Source organism: Pongo pygmaeus, chromosome 20 (assembly GCF_028885625.2).
Source record: "Pongo pygmaeus isolate AG05252 chromosome 20, NHGRI_mPonPyg2-v2.0_pri, whole genome shotgun sequence".
Lineage (NCBI taxonomy): Eukaryota > Metazoa > Chordata > Mammalia > Primates > Hominidae > Pongo > Pongo pygmaeus.
The window spans coordinates 49,922,804-49,939,565 of NC_072393.2; the positions used below are offsets into that span (position 1 = coordinate 49,922,804).

The 16,762-nt window shown below is 40.6% G+C and overlaps 2 protein-coding genes across 3 annotated transcripts in view; both read left to right on the forward strand.

The window, feature by feature from the left end:
• The first annotated feature begins 72 nt into the window (after positions 1-72).
• The window catches only part of ZNF221 (zinc finger protein 221), a 28,863-nt gene continuing 12,173 nt past the window's right edge, over positions 73-16,762 (forward strand). Inside the window, exons 1-4 of one of the 2 annotated variants that reach the window (XM_054463521.2) lie at positions 73-124; positions 14,116-14,198; positions 16,370-16,496; positions 16,653-16,745. In XM_054463521.2, the coding sequence (XP_054319496.1) occupies positions 14,118-14,198; positions 16,370-16,496; positions 16,653-16,745 (301 nt within the window). In that variant the 5' untranslated portion in view covers positions 73-124; positions 14,116-14,117. Of the gene's footprint in view, positions 125-2,915; positions 3,087-14,115; positions 14,199-16,369; positions 16,497-16,652; positions 16,746-16,762 lie in introns of those variants that run through there. The other variant, XM_054463520.2, reaches the window with a different exon arrangement.
• LOC129019931 (zinc finger protein 155) overlaps positions 16,455-16,762 on the forward strand; it is a 33,060-nt gene continuing 32,752 nt past the window's right edge. Inside the window, exons 1-2 of the mRNA XM_054463526.2 lie at positions 16,455-16,496; positions 16,653-16,745. The gene's annotated coding sequence lies outside the window, so the exon portion shown is untranslated. The remainder of the gene's footprint in view (positions 16,497-16,652; positions 16,746-16,762) is intronic.

A 16,762-nucleotide genomic window follows, 5' to 3' on the forward strand; every position in this document is an offset into this window, starting at 1 on the left:
TGGGCACTTCCGCTCAGGTGGCTAGGGCAGGGCAGTTCTGGGAAGTGTAGTGCGCACACTACTTGAAGTCTTAGGCACTTCCGCTCCTGGAGGGGAGGTTGCCGCCAATTTTTCCCTCATTGTGGTGAGTTGGTACAGCCTTTTCTACCCTTCTGAGCTTTTTCGGTAGGACACAGCCATCGATTTAGGGAAAAAGAGTCAGGGGCCTTGGGAGGCGTTCCCCTTAACTGAACCTCTGAGCGTTTGGGTCGAGGCAAGCTCGTCCATTCCCTGGTGTTAGGGTCTCCCGCGCGTGTTGCTTAAACTCTGTTCCTCTGATTTTTTTTTTCTTCTGTACAGTGGGATGATAGTAGTGCCTGCCTAAAAAGGTGGTTTGAGAATTAAATGAGAAAGTACAAAAAAAAAAAATTCCTAAAACAGTCCTTGGGACGTGGTAAGTGGTTGTCTCTTGTTATTGGTACTATTTAATTTCCTGGGAACTGCTTAGTTTCCTGAACTCTGTGAACGTGACATTGCGTCAGAGATCCATCTGTATTTGATTTGGCTTTCTCTTTAATTCCTGTAGGGAGCGGAATAGTCCCTGACCCTTTCTAACCTTTTTTTTTTTTTTTTATGGAGAGAGTCGCTCCCCGCATTGTTTGGGGGAGTAAGGAGAAAGGAAGGAGTAGAGATGGGAGAATATTTCTGTGTTTTCTCAAGGACAGAAATTGTTGTATTTCCCTGCTTTTTTTTCTTTCCCTGACCTAGCTTCCCACAAGGACTGCATTTCTTTTTCCACCATTGTCACTGAATGGTTCTGTTTGATAATTGCTAATGTTCTAGAAATTATGATGAGTTGAAAACACCAAGGACTAGCCACTGCCAGCTATCAGATGTTGTGGGGGTTTTTCCCCCTCCACACTTTTATCATATCTATATCTTTATTTTTCCCCAAAGCATTTGAAATTAAGCCATAGAGATGGCATTTCCTTAGCCCTTAAAATTTAAGTATGTTTTCTAAGAACAAGAACATTCTCTTTCATAATCAGATTCATGATCAAAATCAGAAAATGGGTTATATTGATAACATACGTTATTTAACCTATGCTCCATATTTAAAATTTATTGTTTTTAATTTAAATTCCTTGTAATTGATTTTCCTCCAGTTTAGCCCACTTTTATGAATTGTTTTTAACTGTCACGTTTCTCCTGTCTCCATTAATCTGGCATGATTCTTCAGCTTTCTCTTTTTGCTCATGGTGTTTTTGATACTATTTTAATGTATGGATATACTGCATTTTCTATATCAATAGTAATCAAAAGTAATGCCATTTTTAATAGCCACACGTAAAATCAAATACCTAGGAATTAACCAAAAAAGTTAAAGTTGTCTATAATAAAAACTATAAAACACTGACAAAAAAATTGAAGAGGACACCAAAAAACGGAAAAATGTTCCAATCCATTTATGGATTGGAAGAATCAGTAATGTTAAAATGTCCATACTACCCAAGCAATCTACAGATTCAGTGCAATCTCTGTTAAAAATACCAATGACATTCTTCAGAGAAATTAAAAAGCCTCAAATTTATATGGAACCACAAAAAAACCCCAGAATAATTGAGGCTATCCTGACCAAAAAGAACAAAACCGACTTCAAATTGTACTACAGAGCTATAATAACCAAAACAGCATAGTACTGGCATAAAAACAGACACAGAGACCAATGGAACAGAACAGAGAACACAGAAACAAATCCACACACCTACGGATAACTAATTTTTGACAAATGTGCCGAGAACACACATGAGGAAAAGACCATCTCTTCAATAAATGATGCTGGGAAAACTGGATATCTATGTGCAGAAGAATGAAACTAGACCTCTATTTCTTACCACATAAAAAAGCAAATCAGAATGGATTGAAAACTTAAATCTAAGACCTCAATCTGTGAAACTAATAAAAGTAAACTTTGGGCCGGGCGCGATGGCTCATGCCTGTAATCCTAGCACTTTAGGAGGCCGAGGCGGGCGGATCATGAGGTCAGGAGATGGAGACCATCCTGGCTAACATGGTGAAAACCTGTCTCTACTAAAAATACAAAAAATTAGCCTGGCGTGGTGGCGGGTGCCTGTAGTCCCAGCTACTTGGGAGGCTGAGGCAGGAGAATGGCATGAACCCAGGAGGTGGAGCTTGCAGTGAGCTGAGATCGTGCCACTGCACTCCAGCCTGGGTGACAAAAGCGAGACTCCACCTCAAAAAAAAAAAAAAAAATAGAAAAGATTTGCAAGAAAAAAGAATTATTTTACAAATGTATAAACAATATTTGAATAGTGAGGGAAAAGGCCAAAAAGCCATTAGTACAGTAGGCAAAAGTTTTGAACAATTAACCAATAATAATAATAATGGCCTTTGAAAATATGAAAAGATGTTCTATTTCATTTACAATACAGGAAATGTAAATTAAAATTACATTGGCATACTATCAGTTTTGGCCTCATGTCATCAGGTTATACTAAACATTTTCCTCTTTTCAGTTCTCTACTGATCCTCAAGCAGTAATTTCTTGTTAGTTCCTTGAAGATTTTATCTCCACCTTTGTTCACTCTCCAGTAATACTTCTGTAATAATTGGGAATATTTTGACCAGGAAATCATTGTTTATGTGATATTTTTGCTTGAAGACTCAAGAGAAAGGTAAGGAAGACACTCAGTGCAGGAGTCCATATTACCACATAGGCGTTTCGGATGGGGGGATTCCCTTCTCCGGGGACTTGGAAGAAGTGTGTCAAGAAGCTATGTGTAGTTGCAACACTTCCCCCTGGAGGGTAAAACTGAACGTTTACTCCTTGGGCATTCAGGGAAGTGTCCCAACCGTCGGTGGAATTGTGGGCACTTCCGGTCAGGCAGGCGGATTCGGGGAATTCTGGGAAATGTAGTCCAGACGCTCTGTGGACTCGCGGGAGCTACGGCTGCGGGCGTTACCTCTTTATTCTGTGATAGTTTGAGCTGTTCTGCGTTTCGCAGGCCGTTCTGAATTTCCTGGACCTACTCGGAACCCTCAACGAGCTAGCGATAGATGAAAGGAAGCACCGTCGGAAAGCAAAGGTTTGGAAGGGTGAGGGCGGCGGTTTGCGATCCCCGCGGCAGAGCCTTCTTGCGTTTAGGGCTGTCCTAGCGTCCCGGGGGACTCGGTCCTGTCACGTTTCGCCTTATTTGGGGGTTTCTGGGGCTCTCAGCTCGCCCAATCCGCCTCCCTCCACTACTGGCGCGGGGCCGATTCCCCCGGTACAACGTTGGGGTGTTACTTAATCTCCCTGGGCCTCTTTTTGCTTTTCTTTAAATGGGGGATATTAAGACCTTCCTAATAGAATGGTCTTGGGAATTGAAAGAGGTAATATAAAAGAGTCTTAAAACAGGTTTTGTTATAGTGAATGGCGGTCTCTTGTTAATTTCCTGAGAAATGGTCAGGTCCCTGGGGTGGTTTCAGAATTCCAACTGGCTCTTCTCTCTGATGCCTGCAGAACGCTGGAAAATTCTGGACACTCTCTGACCTCTTATTTAGGAAAAGGAGGGATATCTCCAATTTCCACAGAAGGAGGGGAGGGTCTTGACTGTTCTGTCAAGAGTGGTGACACAAACATGGTATTTCGCAGCATTGTTTCCGCATCCTGACTTCTCTAAAAGGATTGCTTGGAGGTAGATGGAGTGACTCCTTGACTACTGACAACAAAGCTCCTTGCGAGTGTGACTTGTCATTTTTCTTTTACAGTAACGTTCACATCTATTGTAGGGTGCTGTAATCGGGCATGGACATTGATAAGAAAGTCTTAATTGCTATCTTCAATTCTAAGGGCTTTATACAAAGAAATTCATGTACACCACATGGTAGCTCTGTGGAGAGGTACTGCCATTTCGTCTATTAAAGATGAGAGTGAGACAAAGGGAGCAGGAGTTATTTGCCCATAGTTGCCCAAGTAATAAGAAGTGGAGCTGGGGTTGGAACCTTTGCAGTCCAGGTCAGAGCCCAGGCTGATAATTTCTTGGATACATTCTCACTGAGGCAGAGGAACTAGCTGGAATCAGGTGGGGAAAGCAAGTTAGGACTTGATTGGAGGGACCTTGAGAGCAAGGCTCATGGGCTTGGACTTCTCTAGGAGTCTTTTAAAACTTTATCAACTATTTTATTTCACTTATTACACATATTTTGTATTCTTATAGAACCATATCATTATGGAGCATTCAGAAATTGCAGAAATATGACAAGAAAAAAAGCTTAATTACTTCTGAATGCAGGATATAAAGATAGTAACCATTAAGCTTATTTTTATTTACTTAATTCATTTTAAAATTTTTTGAGACAGAGAGACAGAGTCACTCTCGTCTCCCAGGATGGAGTGCAGTGGCATGATCACGGCTCACTGCAACCTCCGCTTCCCAGGTTCAAGCGATTTTCCTCCCTTAGCCTCCCAAGTAGCTGGGATTATAGGCACACACCACCCCATCTTTTAGTAAAGACGAGTTTTCACCGTGTTGGCTAGGCTGGTCTCGAACTCCTGACCTCAGGTGATCTGCCCACTTCAGCCTCCCAAAGTGCTGGGATTACAGGTGTGAGCCACTGTGCCCAGCCATTAAGCTTTTTTTTTTTTTTTAAATGTTTATTGCCTTATTACAAAGGATATTACAAAAGCTACAGGTGAAGAGATGCATAGGGCAAGGCATGTGGGAAGGGGTGCAGAGCTTCCATACCTTCCTGGGTATGCGACTCTCCAGGAACCTCCATGCATTCAGCAATCCAGAAGCTCTCAGAATCCAGTCCTCTTGGTTTTTTATGGAAACTTCATTGCATAGACATGATTGATTAAACCACTGGCCACTGGTGATCAGCTTAACCTTTAGCCCTTCTCCCTTCCCAGAGGTTGGGGAGTGGGGCTGAAAGTCCCATGTCTTTACTCTCTAACCATGCGTTAGTCTTTCAGGTGACCAGCCACATCCTAAAGCTACCTAGGGGTTGCCAGCCATCACTCAATTCATGAGTATACAAAAGATCAATTTGGAGATTCTAAGGATTTTAGTTGTATGCCAGGAGACATGTTAGTGACCAAATATGCATTTAGGTTATCACCGTACGTACCCATCTTTGAACCCAGATCCTCTTACATAAAAAGGATATACAACTCAGCCAGGCGTGGTGGCTCACACCTGTAATCCCAGCACTTTTGGGAGGCTGAGGTGGGTGTATCACCTGAGGTGAGGAGTTCGAGACCAGCCTGGCCAACATGGGGAAACCCCATCTCTACAAAAAATAGAAAATTAGCCAGGTATGGTGGCACATGCCTGTAGTCCCAGCTACTCGGGAGGCTGAGACAGGAGAAGCACTTGAACCTGGGAAGCAAAGGCTGCAGTGAGCAAAGATTGCCCTACTGTACTCCAGCCTGGGCGAGACAGAGTGAGACTCCGTCTCAAAAAAAAAAAAAAAAAAAAAGGATATGCAACTCAAAAGATATCACCACATTACCAGAATCCCATTTAGTCACACTAATAAGTCCAGTCCAGTGGGTGAAGCCACTCAGGTTTGCCGGCTTCCATTTGATATAAGGTTCTAAAAGCAGGAGTGGTCTTAGCAAACATAGAGCTTCACCATTTCAGGCATCTGGTATAATTGAGCTAAGAGACAGTGTCATCTTAAGGTATTAATATAATATTGGAGTTCTCTCAATTCATAACTCATTTATTCATTCCTTTACCCTCAGCTACCGTTCCTCCTTCTTTCCATTAATACACAAACTTTTTCACCTTTGGAAGGGACATTAGAATCACCACTGTGCTGGTCTAGACTGCAGACAGCAATACTGGTCTAGCAAATGCCTCCCCCTCAGTTCACCTCCATTCAGATAGGGTAAGGTTACTTAGGTGGACTGTTTTTACCATCAGGAAATACGGCTGCATTCACTATTAGCCCAATTATGCCAGAACGGGTGAAGGCATAACCCATCCCCATCAGGCCCTCAGGAATTCTGACATAAGTTTTAGAAACTTAGTTATGGTTTCTTGCTTAGGAATCATCCCTGCTTCCAGCACTTGTAGCTGTAGCCCTGATCCTGTGACCACTACATCAGGTATGGGGAAAAAAATTGAGGTAATATGGGGAAGAAGGAAAAAAAAGTATAATCATTATACCAGTGTTCTCCTCCCTTGGCAAGAATTGCATAGTCATCCCAGCCTCCTTTCCCACCAGGTCTTCCCCAGATCAACCAGAAAAATAGAGTAATTGCTATCCAAGTGACATTGAGTATGAGCACACACTTGCGAAGGTGTGTAATCCAGCCTTGATGCTTTTATCTCTTTGTTTTAGACAATCAATGTTTTAATTGCCTGTTCCACTTCCCTATTCAAACTATTACTCTGAGGAGGATCACTTTCTATTCATTGCTGGACATTGTGGGCTATATATCTAGTGTGTTTCTTGGTCTTCTTTCTTCTTTATTTTAATAGCACTCTGAACATTTGCATCTTCCACCATATAAGCAAAACCCAGTCAAGAATCAGTGTCTACTGCTGTCAAGACCCATCTGTAGCCTCCCAGGGCTACCAGCATCAGTCTCACTTGCCAGCTACACTCAGGCCCTTCCCACCAGGGAATCTGTTTCACAGCCATCTTCACTCTGTCACTTTTGCTGACAAACAGAACAGTTTTCATCTGCATTTTGTGCCTCAGAGGGTGCAAGAACATGTCTCGATTTAGTCCATCTTTGCACTGCTGCACTACTCCCATATCCACTAATTTCACGGACCTAGGCAGCCACTGCAAGGGAGCACATGGGGATATCTGCTTGTTGATTCAAAACCTGAAGGGGGCTCTGCTGATGAGCATCAACAGGTCCTGCTTTAATGCACACCCCCCACTTCAAATTTCCATAAGTTCATGCCTCACATGGGCATCCCTTTAATAGACCAGATCTCCACTGTGCTCCTGCCTGAGTGTATGGCCAGGCCATTTGCCACTGCCCATAAGTCAGTAAAAATCCCAAAATGGGTTTCTACCACCATTCAGTTTTTCATCACTGCTAGGAAAACAGCATGTAATTCAGTGCACTGAGCTGATTTGTTTTTACCTTCTTTGATCAGAGGGGCATCCTTCCAAATCAGATGTTCATTCACTTTGGAACTGCCATTCACAAACTGAGCAGCTCTTTGTTGGTCAGTTGAGAGTTGTTTATAGCTTCTCACACAGTTCCAGAGTCGGTCTCCAGGTAGCATGATTCTATATAAAACATTTCCATTTTATTATGGAACTCTTCTGGGCACTGCCATCCCCATTAGAATGTTTTTCTGACATTACCTAAGACAGCATAGGTATTTCAGTTGTCAAGATTTTTTAATGTCCTTCAGTCATAGGGCTAGCCTCAGTTAATGCTCCATAGCAGGGTAGTAAATACTCTTCAAGTCAAAATTCTCTAGTCTGAAGTCTCAGTAGTTGTCGCTAGAAGGCACTCAGGCTTCTGTCATAAGCCCCAGCCTGCATTCCACACGGGGCTATCAAACAGAATTTGTCCATACCAGCACTTCAGATTCTATTCTGCACTGTGCGGACTCAGGCAATCTTGCTGGTTCCCATTTAGCATGTCCAACTAATATTGCTTGAAGGGTAGATTTATATGCCTTCTGTTTTATAATACTAGTCAGGAGAAACATTCCCTAGTCAGATACAATGTCCATTCCCATAAAACATTTAGGTAAAGAAGATACAACTTCTTAATATAAAGTCTGTTTAAGTAGTCCAACTTTCATAATCATATCAACCCTTACATTTTTATGTTCTGGTCCCAGGAACTTTTCCACTGCCTGCCCCCCACAACACTGCCCCCAACCATTTTATCCTCTCTTATGCAAAATGCTGAGAGTCCACAGGAGGGGATTGAGCCAAAGGACCCTGGCTCTTTTGTCAATCTTTATCTCGACTAATCTACTTGACTACTGCCCCCAAGCAATTCCAAGTGGGGTTTCTCATCACAATCTTTACCTTCAGCCTTTTAAAATTTCTCCAAACTGGAGTAAATACAGCAAACTTATTTGAAACCCTTTAATATTGGGGGATCAGCAGAGGATCCCTTTGGTCCACCAAACCTTCAGTATTATTGTGTTCAGACCTTTGTTTTAGCCTCATCAGCAGAGGATCCCTTTGGTCCACCAAACCTTCAATATTATTGTGTTCAGACCTTTGTTTTAGCCTCATCAATTTCCATTTTATTTATTCCATTTCTTAATAAAACTGTTAAAAGTAAAAAAATCTTAGATAAATCAAACAGTTTAATTAAGCAAAAAACAATTTGCAAATCAGGCAGCCCCTGAACCAGAATAGATTCAGAGAAGCTTCAGAGCTACCATGTGGTTGAAGAAGATTTGTAAACAGAAAAAGGAACGTGACATTCAAAAAGTGGAAGTGAGGAACAGAAACAGCCAGTTTGGTTACAGCTCAGCTTTTGCCTTATTTGATTCTTGTTTGAACAGCTGGCTCCCTTTGATTGGTCAAAACTCAGTGATTGGTACAAGAGTAGGTTACAGTCTGTTTACACTTCCAGTTAGGTTACAGTTCACTATATACGGATAAACCTTTTTTTATTTTAATTTTTATTTTTATTTTTTTTTGAGATGGAGTCCTGCTCTGTCACCCAGGCTGGAGCACAGTGGAACTATCTTGGCTCACTGCAACCTCTGCCTCCCAGGTTCAAGTGATTCTCCTACCTCAGCCTTCCGAGTAGCTGGGATTACAGGCACACACCACCATGTCTGGCTAATTTTTAGTAGAGACGGGGTTTCACCATGTTGGCCAGGGTGGTCTCGAACTCCTAACCTCAGATAATCCACCCACCTCGGCCTCCCAAAGTGCTGGCATTACAGGCATGAGCCACCATACCCCGCCTGGAGAAACCTTTATACCTAACTTAAAGTATGTAGGAAAGCAGCTTTAGGCTAAACTTAATTTAACATAATGATCTAAAGATTTTCACCCTGTTGGAATGAGTCCCATGACTTTCTCTTTCTTCTTAGTTTCACATTGTTTTTTAAATAACTTTTTAAAAATTTCTAGCTTTCTGGGGTGAGTCCTTTGACTCTACCGTCTGTCTTTTTCCTCTTGCTAATTAACCTAATCTTTTTATTAAAATCTTTAATATCCTTAAAGGGAAGCTGAGACAGCAAATCTGATAAGGCTTCTAGGACTGTTGTTCAGTTTTGCAAGAGTTAAGGTGTCAACTAATAAATAAAATCAACACTGAGCCACAAACAAAAGAAAAGATGTTTTAAGTGGGGTCTTGTGAATTGCAATCAAGAAGTACAGATCTAGCAGTCAGCTAAATCATTTCCTGTTCTATCCACGCAAGGTTGGGCAGGGGCTTATAAATGTTTACTGTAAGTTTACATATCTGGAAGGTCTTAGTACAGTCCATGAGTGATGTCAGTTGGTTAGCAACTTAGGATGTCTTTGGTTGATGATCAATCTAGTTCAGCATAGCTGTTTCCCCAAGAGGTTCATGATCAGGCCATGTATAAACAATTCCAATCAAATGCAGCTGGTTTTACAATTTGGCCCAGTTGAACAGGTTAAAATCCATCTGGATGTGTACATAACTGGGGTCCAACTCCACATGCCTCTTTTTAGAAACTTCTGACATAACTATCTCCATTTTGGGTTTTCTTTTTATAAAAGTCATGTGGTGTACCCATGCAAAAGGGGCCCCCTTAGCCACAGCATTTACCATGACCTGGGTAAGAAGCATATTCAGCAGATGAATATCCCAGTCATCATAAATTCAGTCCCACGTGGCTTGCATGCCGTGTATCAGCTGCATCATCTGGGGTATCCCACCCAGCATTTATAGGGTGAGTTGAACAGTCCCCCTTTTCAGGGCAAGCAGACCTTACCATGCCTTTTTTCCAGTTGATCAGGCTGGCTGTTCCCTTGGGAACAACCTGTTAACATTGATAATGAGATTCAGGCAATGTGATTAAATATTGAGTTTATTCAAACACAAAATTTGAAGATGTCCACCTGGGAGGACACAGACTTCAAAAGATTGGATAAGTGCTCTGAAGTGGAAAGGTTTGAGATTCATTATGTAGGCAGGGTCTAGGAAGCTTAACAGGATGTGAGCATTTTCTATACAAGATTAAGGCATAGTTACAGCAATTCGATAGCAGTGTTTCCTTTTATTGGGAAGAACGTATTTAACATTCTGCATTAGGGATGTAATAGTCAAAGGGGTCTTTTATCTCAGACAAAGAATCTTTTATGTTAGATGCTATCTGGTCTGAGCCAGGAACAAGAAAATAAAGAAGGAAGTTAAGAGGTCAAGCTCAGTGACTCAGTTTCCTTGGGGCCTAACAACTTTTAGAAGCCCCAAATAGATAAGACTATTAGGTTTTTGGGTTTTTTTTTTTTTCATATCTCCTGTGTGTCTGCATCAGGTGTTTGTGGTCTGTAATTGTTGTATCATGTGTCACCATCTGTAATTGTTTCATGGTGAACTGTGGGTCCTACATAAACCCAAACATGCTCTTCAACTCTGCAACATTTAAAACCAAAGATGCTGCTACTTAGTTTCTCTCACAATCCAGTTGAGTAAAGTTTCCTTAAGAAGCTACAAAATAAACAATTCCTTCACATTGTACACTGTAGTTTCAGTTTCTTGGTTTTACCCTTCCCACACATTGATTGCCTTTTGGTAACCACAGGTCTTAGATGTACTTACTGTTGTCCTGGCATATTTTTTCCCTTAGGGACAGCTTTGAGGCAAGTGGCTAAAGCTTAGATTCACTAAAATTCAAGCTTGGTCAAGCATCAGAGTCCAACACAGTCCTCTCTTTTAATTACATTTGATATAGTTTGGATGTTTGGTCCCTCCGTATCTCCAGTATTGGAGGTGGGGCCTAGTGGGAGGTGTTGGATCCTGGGGGCGGGCCCGTCATAAATGGCTTAGTGCTATCCCCTTGATTAGTGAGTTCCTGCTCAGTTAGTTCATATGAGATGTGGTTGTTTAAAAGAGTTTGGGTCCTCCAATTTCTCTCTCTTGTTCCTGCTCTCACTTTGTGACATGCCTGCTCCGCTTTACCTTCTCCCATGAGTGAAAGCTCCCTGAGGCCTCACCAGAAGCTGAGTACATGCCAGCACCACACTTTCTTTACAGTCTGAATAAATGTAAGCCAATGAAACCTCTTTTCTTTATAAATTACCCAGCCTCAGGTATTTTGTTACAGTGACACAGAAATGAACTAATACAGAAAATTGGTACTGAGGTGCAGTGCATTGCTATAAAGATGCCTGAAAATGTGAAAGTGGCTCTGGAACTGGCTAATGGGCAGAGGTTGGAAAAAGTTTGGAGGGCTCAGAAGAAGATAAGAAGATGAGGGAAAACTTGGAACTTTTTTTTTTTTTAACTTTTTCACTGAGCCATGGGAACTTCTTACAGACTGATTAAATGGCTGTGACCAAAATGCTGGGGAATACGGACAATGAAGTCCAGGCTGATGAGATCCCAGATGGAAATGAGGAAGTTGTTGGGAACTGGAGTAAAGGTCACCCATGTTATGTCCTAGCAAAGAACTTTGCTGCTTTGTGTTCATGCCCTAGGGATTTCTGGAAGCTTGAACTTAAGAGTGATAACTTAGGGTACCTGGCAAAAGAAATTTCTGAGCAGCAAAGCATTCAAGAAGTGGCCTGGCTGCTTCACTGCTTCAAACAGCCTACAATTATATATGGGAGCAAAAAAATGACTTAAAGTTTGAATTTATATTTAAAAGGTAAGCAGAATATAAAAATTTGGAAAATCTGCAGCCTGGCTATTTAGTAGAGAAAGAAAAAGCATTTTTAGGAGAGGAATACATGTCAGCCGTGGAGCAACCACTTGCAAAAGAGATTTGCATGACTAACGGAAAGCCAAGTGGTAATATCTGAGACAATGGGAAAAAGACCTGGAAGACATTTCAGAAGTCTTCAGGAAAGTCCCTCCCATCACAGGCCCAGAGGCCTAGGAGAAAAGAATGGTTCCAAGGGCCAGGCCCAGGGCCCCCCTGCCCTGAGCAGCCTCAAGACACTGTGCCCTGAATCCGGCCACTCTGGCTCCAGCCTCAGCTTAGAGTGCCCCAGGCACAGGTTGGGTTGCAGCTCCAGAGGGTTCAAGCCTTGATAGTTGTGGTAGTTTCCGCACTGTGTTAAGGCTGCAGATGCTTAGAATGCAAGCATGAAGGAGGCCTGGCAGCTTCTACCTAGATTTCAGAGGATGTATGAGAAAGCCTGGGATCCCAGTCAGAAGTCTGCCATGGCAGGGGAGCCCCAACAGAGAACCTCTACCAGGGCAGTGCCAAGGAGAAATGTGAGGGCTCCCCACAGAGTCCCCACTAGGGCACTACCTGATGGATCTGTGGTAAGGGGACCACTGCTCAGTCATGTCACTGGGCTGCCCAAGGCTTTGGGAGTCTATCTCTTATACCAGGATGTGGGACATGGAGTCAAGGATTATGTTGAAACTTTAAGAGCCTTGGCTGGAGTACAGTAGCACAATCCTAACTTGCTGCAGCCTTTAACTCCTAGACTCAAGCTATCCTCCTGCCTCAGCCTCCCAAGTAGCTGGGATTACAGGCTCAAGCCACAGCACCTGACTCTTCATATGCTCTTTACCCAAATTTTCCAATTATTTACATTTTATATTTTGCTTTGTTAACACCCATCAGCCAAATACCACTGGGAACAAACTTATAATGAGAAACAACTTATTGTAGCTTTCTGCATCAAGGAAGCCCACATATGAAGGTGATCATGGAGTGTCTTGGTAAGAGGCATTTAGGAAGGGCTGGCTATAGAGTTTCATATAAGATGTTAGGTAGTATTAGATATAATATTAAGTAATATCACTATTAAATACTAGATATCAATTAAAAGACTATTAATATTAGTTAATTCTGTTACCTATTAGATATGGCTAGACACCATCATCTTTTCTATCCAAAGTCCCATATTTAAATTTGTTGTGCTTTTTAAAGTTCTTGTAACTGTTTTCCCCCATCCCCTAGTCCAAAGTCCAATTTTATGTACTGCTTTTAGGTATCACATTTCTGTAGTCTTCTTTAATCTAGAAAGATTCAACAGCCTTTGTCTTTTTATTCTTGACATCCTTGGAAGTATATAGGCAAAGTATTTTATAGAAAGATAGTCATTTGGGATTTATGTATTTCATGTTTAGGTTCAGATTATGCATTGTTGGTGTGGATACCACAGAAGTGTTGAGGTGTCATAACAGGGGCCAAATGATGTCTGTTTTTCCCTTCATTGGAGATCTCAACTTTGTTCACTTGGCCAAGATGATATCTTTCAGATTTTTCCACTGAAAGGTTACTTTTTAATTAAATTTTGAAAATAAAAACATTTCTTACGGGAGATACATTATTAGTGGGCATTCTCTTGTAAAGATTAGCTTCCACTTCTCCCTGATTTATTAATCAGTTTCTTCAACCATAAATATTCTATCAATATGGACTCACAATCCAGTTAAATAACATGTAGATTAACCGTTATTATTTCCAACTTTATTGAGGTGTATTTTACATGTCATAGAATTTACCCATTTCAGGCATACAATTTAATAATCTTCAGGAACTTTGAACAGTGTTGTAACCATCATCATAATTCAGTTTAGATCATTTTCACCCCCCAATTGGACTCCTTGTGCTTATGTACAGTTAAACCTCATTCTCACCTCAAATCTGGAGCAACCACTAACCTACTTTCTCTATATATACATTTGCCTATTCTGGATATTTTATAAAATTGAATTTTACAATCCATGGGGTTTTTAGACTGGCTTCTTTAACTTAGCATAATGTTTCCAAGGTTCATACATGTTGTAGCATGAGCCAGTTCTTCACTCCTTTGAATTTCCAAATAAAATTCTGTTGTATGGATATGCCATGATTTGTCTATTCATTTACCCGTAGGAGGGCATTGCTTGTTTGCAGTTTGGGGTTATGAGTAATGCTGCTATGAACATTCATGTGCTAATTGAAAATACTTGTCTGTGTTGGTGGTCGGCATTCCTAGTTACCGTTTCATGTCTGTTTTTCTGCCTTTCCTGGCACTTTCCAGGCATGATTTCACCTTCACTTGAACTGCTTCATTCAGGACTCTGCAAATTCCCTGAAGTAGAAGGAAAAATGACCACATTCAAAGTGAGTAGGGCTTGCCTGTCTTGCTGCTAAAATTCCATCTTACTACTCATATTGTCACATTTTTATCTGTCTTGGGAAGACTCAAGGAGAACAACAAGCATTTGAGGGCATTTTGTTTGCCAGATGCTTCCTTTGTTGCTTTTGAGTTGACTTTCCATTCGGTTTTAGTTCTTGTTTTCTTACATAATTTCATTTCTGTAGTAAATAAAATAGTAGGAATGGATAATTCTTTCACTTCACTACTTCTCTGCTCACAAATTAGCTGTTTTTATCTTGTATTCTTCATCATGTACATTCATAACTATTTTTATTGATGACATACCTCTAATTTTAAATTGTGCTCATTTTATATAATATTATGTAATGTTCCATTTTTATATTGGTATCATAGTCCCAGTGAATTAAGGTACCTTCTTATTTTTAACTACCTCACACTCATAGACATTTAGGTGGTTTAGGAATTTTACTGTTTTAAGCAACACTGCCATGACAGCTTTCCTATATATAACCCCTTCCCACCAAAATTAATTCTGAAAACAAGATAGGATACTTTTGACATGTATTACATTGGCTGTTTTATAGATGATAGATTATTTCAACAGGGCCCAGCACATGAGGCTCTGACTGCTATTTCCCACAAATATTGTTGTTGGAGTTTTCCTACAAATATTGTTGTTGGAGTTTTCACACAGGAAGAGCTAGATTCTATGTTTGCCATGCCTCACTCATACCTTGTATGCATGTTATTTATTGGTCTCTTCTTATTCCTTTATGGAGTAAGCAGTTTTACCAAAGTAGTAGGTACTTTCATTTCAAATGTCCAGTGATACTGGAAGATTGGCCAGTCACTTGTGTTCTGTTACTATATTTACTCAGAGAAGCAGAATGCAGGTTTTGGTCTCATCTTCCTCTTAAACTCATAAAATATGAGAAATCTGCTCAGATTCACATAGGCAACCAAGGTCAGGAATGTTAGCCATTCTGCTCATTTATAATCAAATAAGTGAGAATGATATTAATACAATCAATTCTTATTCCTAATCATATTACCGAAACCATGGAAATATTTACAACCTGCTCTTAACCATCATAAGGAGAATAAGGGTACTTGTGTTCACTCAGAAGAGTGGGAAGTAGGTAAAAAATTTGGAAGAAAGTATGAAATTATGTAATCACAATTTTAAATGTGTTTATTTATTGACATTCTAATTTTCATTTGACATTATTTTAAATAATCAGGAGACTAAAGTCTATATAAAATTATTTTCTTTACAGGATTGATAATAAAAAATATTTAATATGAAGTATTCATTATTTAAATAAAAAGAGATCATTTTTGCCCTGGAATACTTTGCAGATATGAAATGAGATGAAATAAATAACAATAATGACAGTTATAATAAAAATAATAAAAATAGATAATATTTATTAAATACTTAGTCTTTGCCACACAGTTTTCCCAATGCTATATATATTTCCTTCTTTAATCCTTGAAAAAACGATACCAGGTGAAAATCATTATACAGGAAACTAATGCATGTAGGTGAGCTTGTCCAAAGCCACACATCTAGGAAGGGACAGAGCTTTGGGATGTGCTCTGAGGCATGATGGTTCCATATCATGACATTGAATGATGCAACTAATGTATGTAGTTTGTGCCTTGAGCGTATAGAGGATGCATTGCATAGCTGTCCCACACAGGTCACCATAAACTGGTTAGTTTGACAGATATTAAAGAAAAGTTACAACATCCACAGTTTGAGTATGAAAGGAAGACAATGGAAGAGAGGAAGACAATGGAAATTATCAGAGTTGGGACTAAACTTCTAAATGTTACTGAGGCAATTGGCAACACACTAAAACCTAAATACCTGTAGCCCAGGAGGCAGCATTTAGAGTCCTAGAGGGCTACTTACAAGTAGACTCAATGACTGCACAAAGTAAAAGTACAGGACTTCTTTTATATCATTGCACTTCTGATGGAGCTCATGAAAATCTGTGTGTGTCATTGTCAGGATATAAGCAGAATGAGTGGGAAATCTATATGTTGACCTACATCCCTCAAGATCTAGGACAACTTACCACACCTGTCCCCTTTGCCTACTTAGTGCCACCCTTCTTTGAATAATCATTGGTCATAAGATTTAGGTTTTGTATGTTGGCTATATTAGGAGGCAGTGACCTTCAAAGATGTGGCTGTGGTCTTCACTGAGGAGGAGCTGGGGCTGCTGGACCCTGCCCAGAGAAAGCTGTACCGAGATGTGATGCTAGAGAACTTCAGGAACCTGCTCTCAGTAGGTGAGGACAGGCACCCTCTGTAACAGAACGTTACGCCCCAGGAATGGCTTTGTATTCCAAGTTTGAGTATGCATTGGGAACCTAAATTTCCAGTAAATTTTCCGTAGATATTACCTACAATGGGTTGGAATTAAGCATGTCACTGTGTGTTCACAGGGAATCAACAATTCCACCAAGATACTTTCCATTTCTTAAGGAAGGAAAAGTTTTGGATGATGAAGACAACAAGCCAAAGAGAAGGGAATTCAGGTAAGAACCAAGTAACT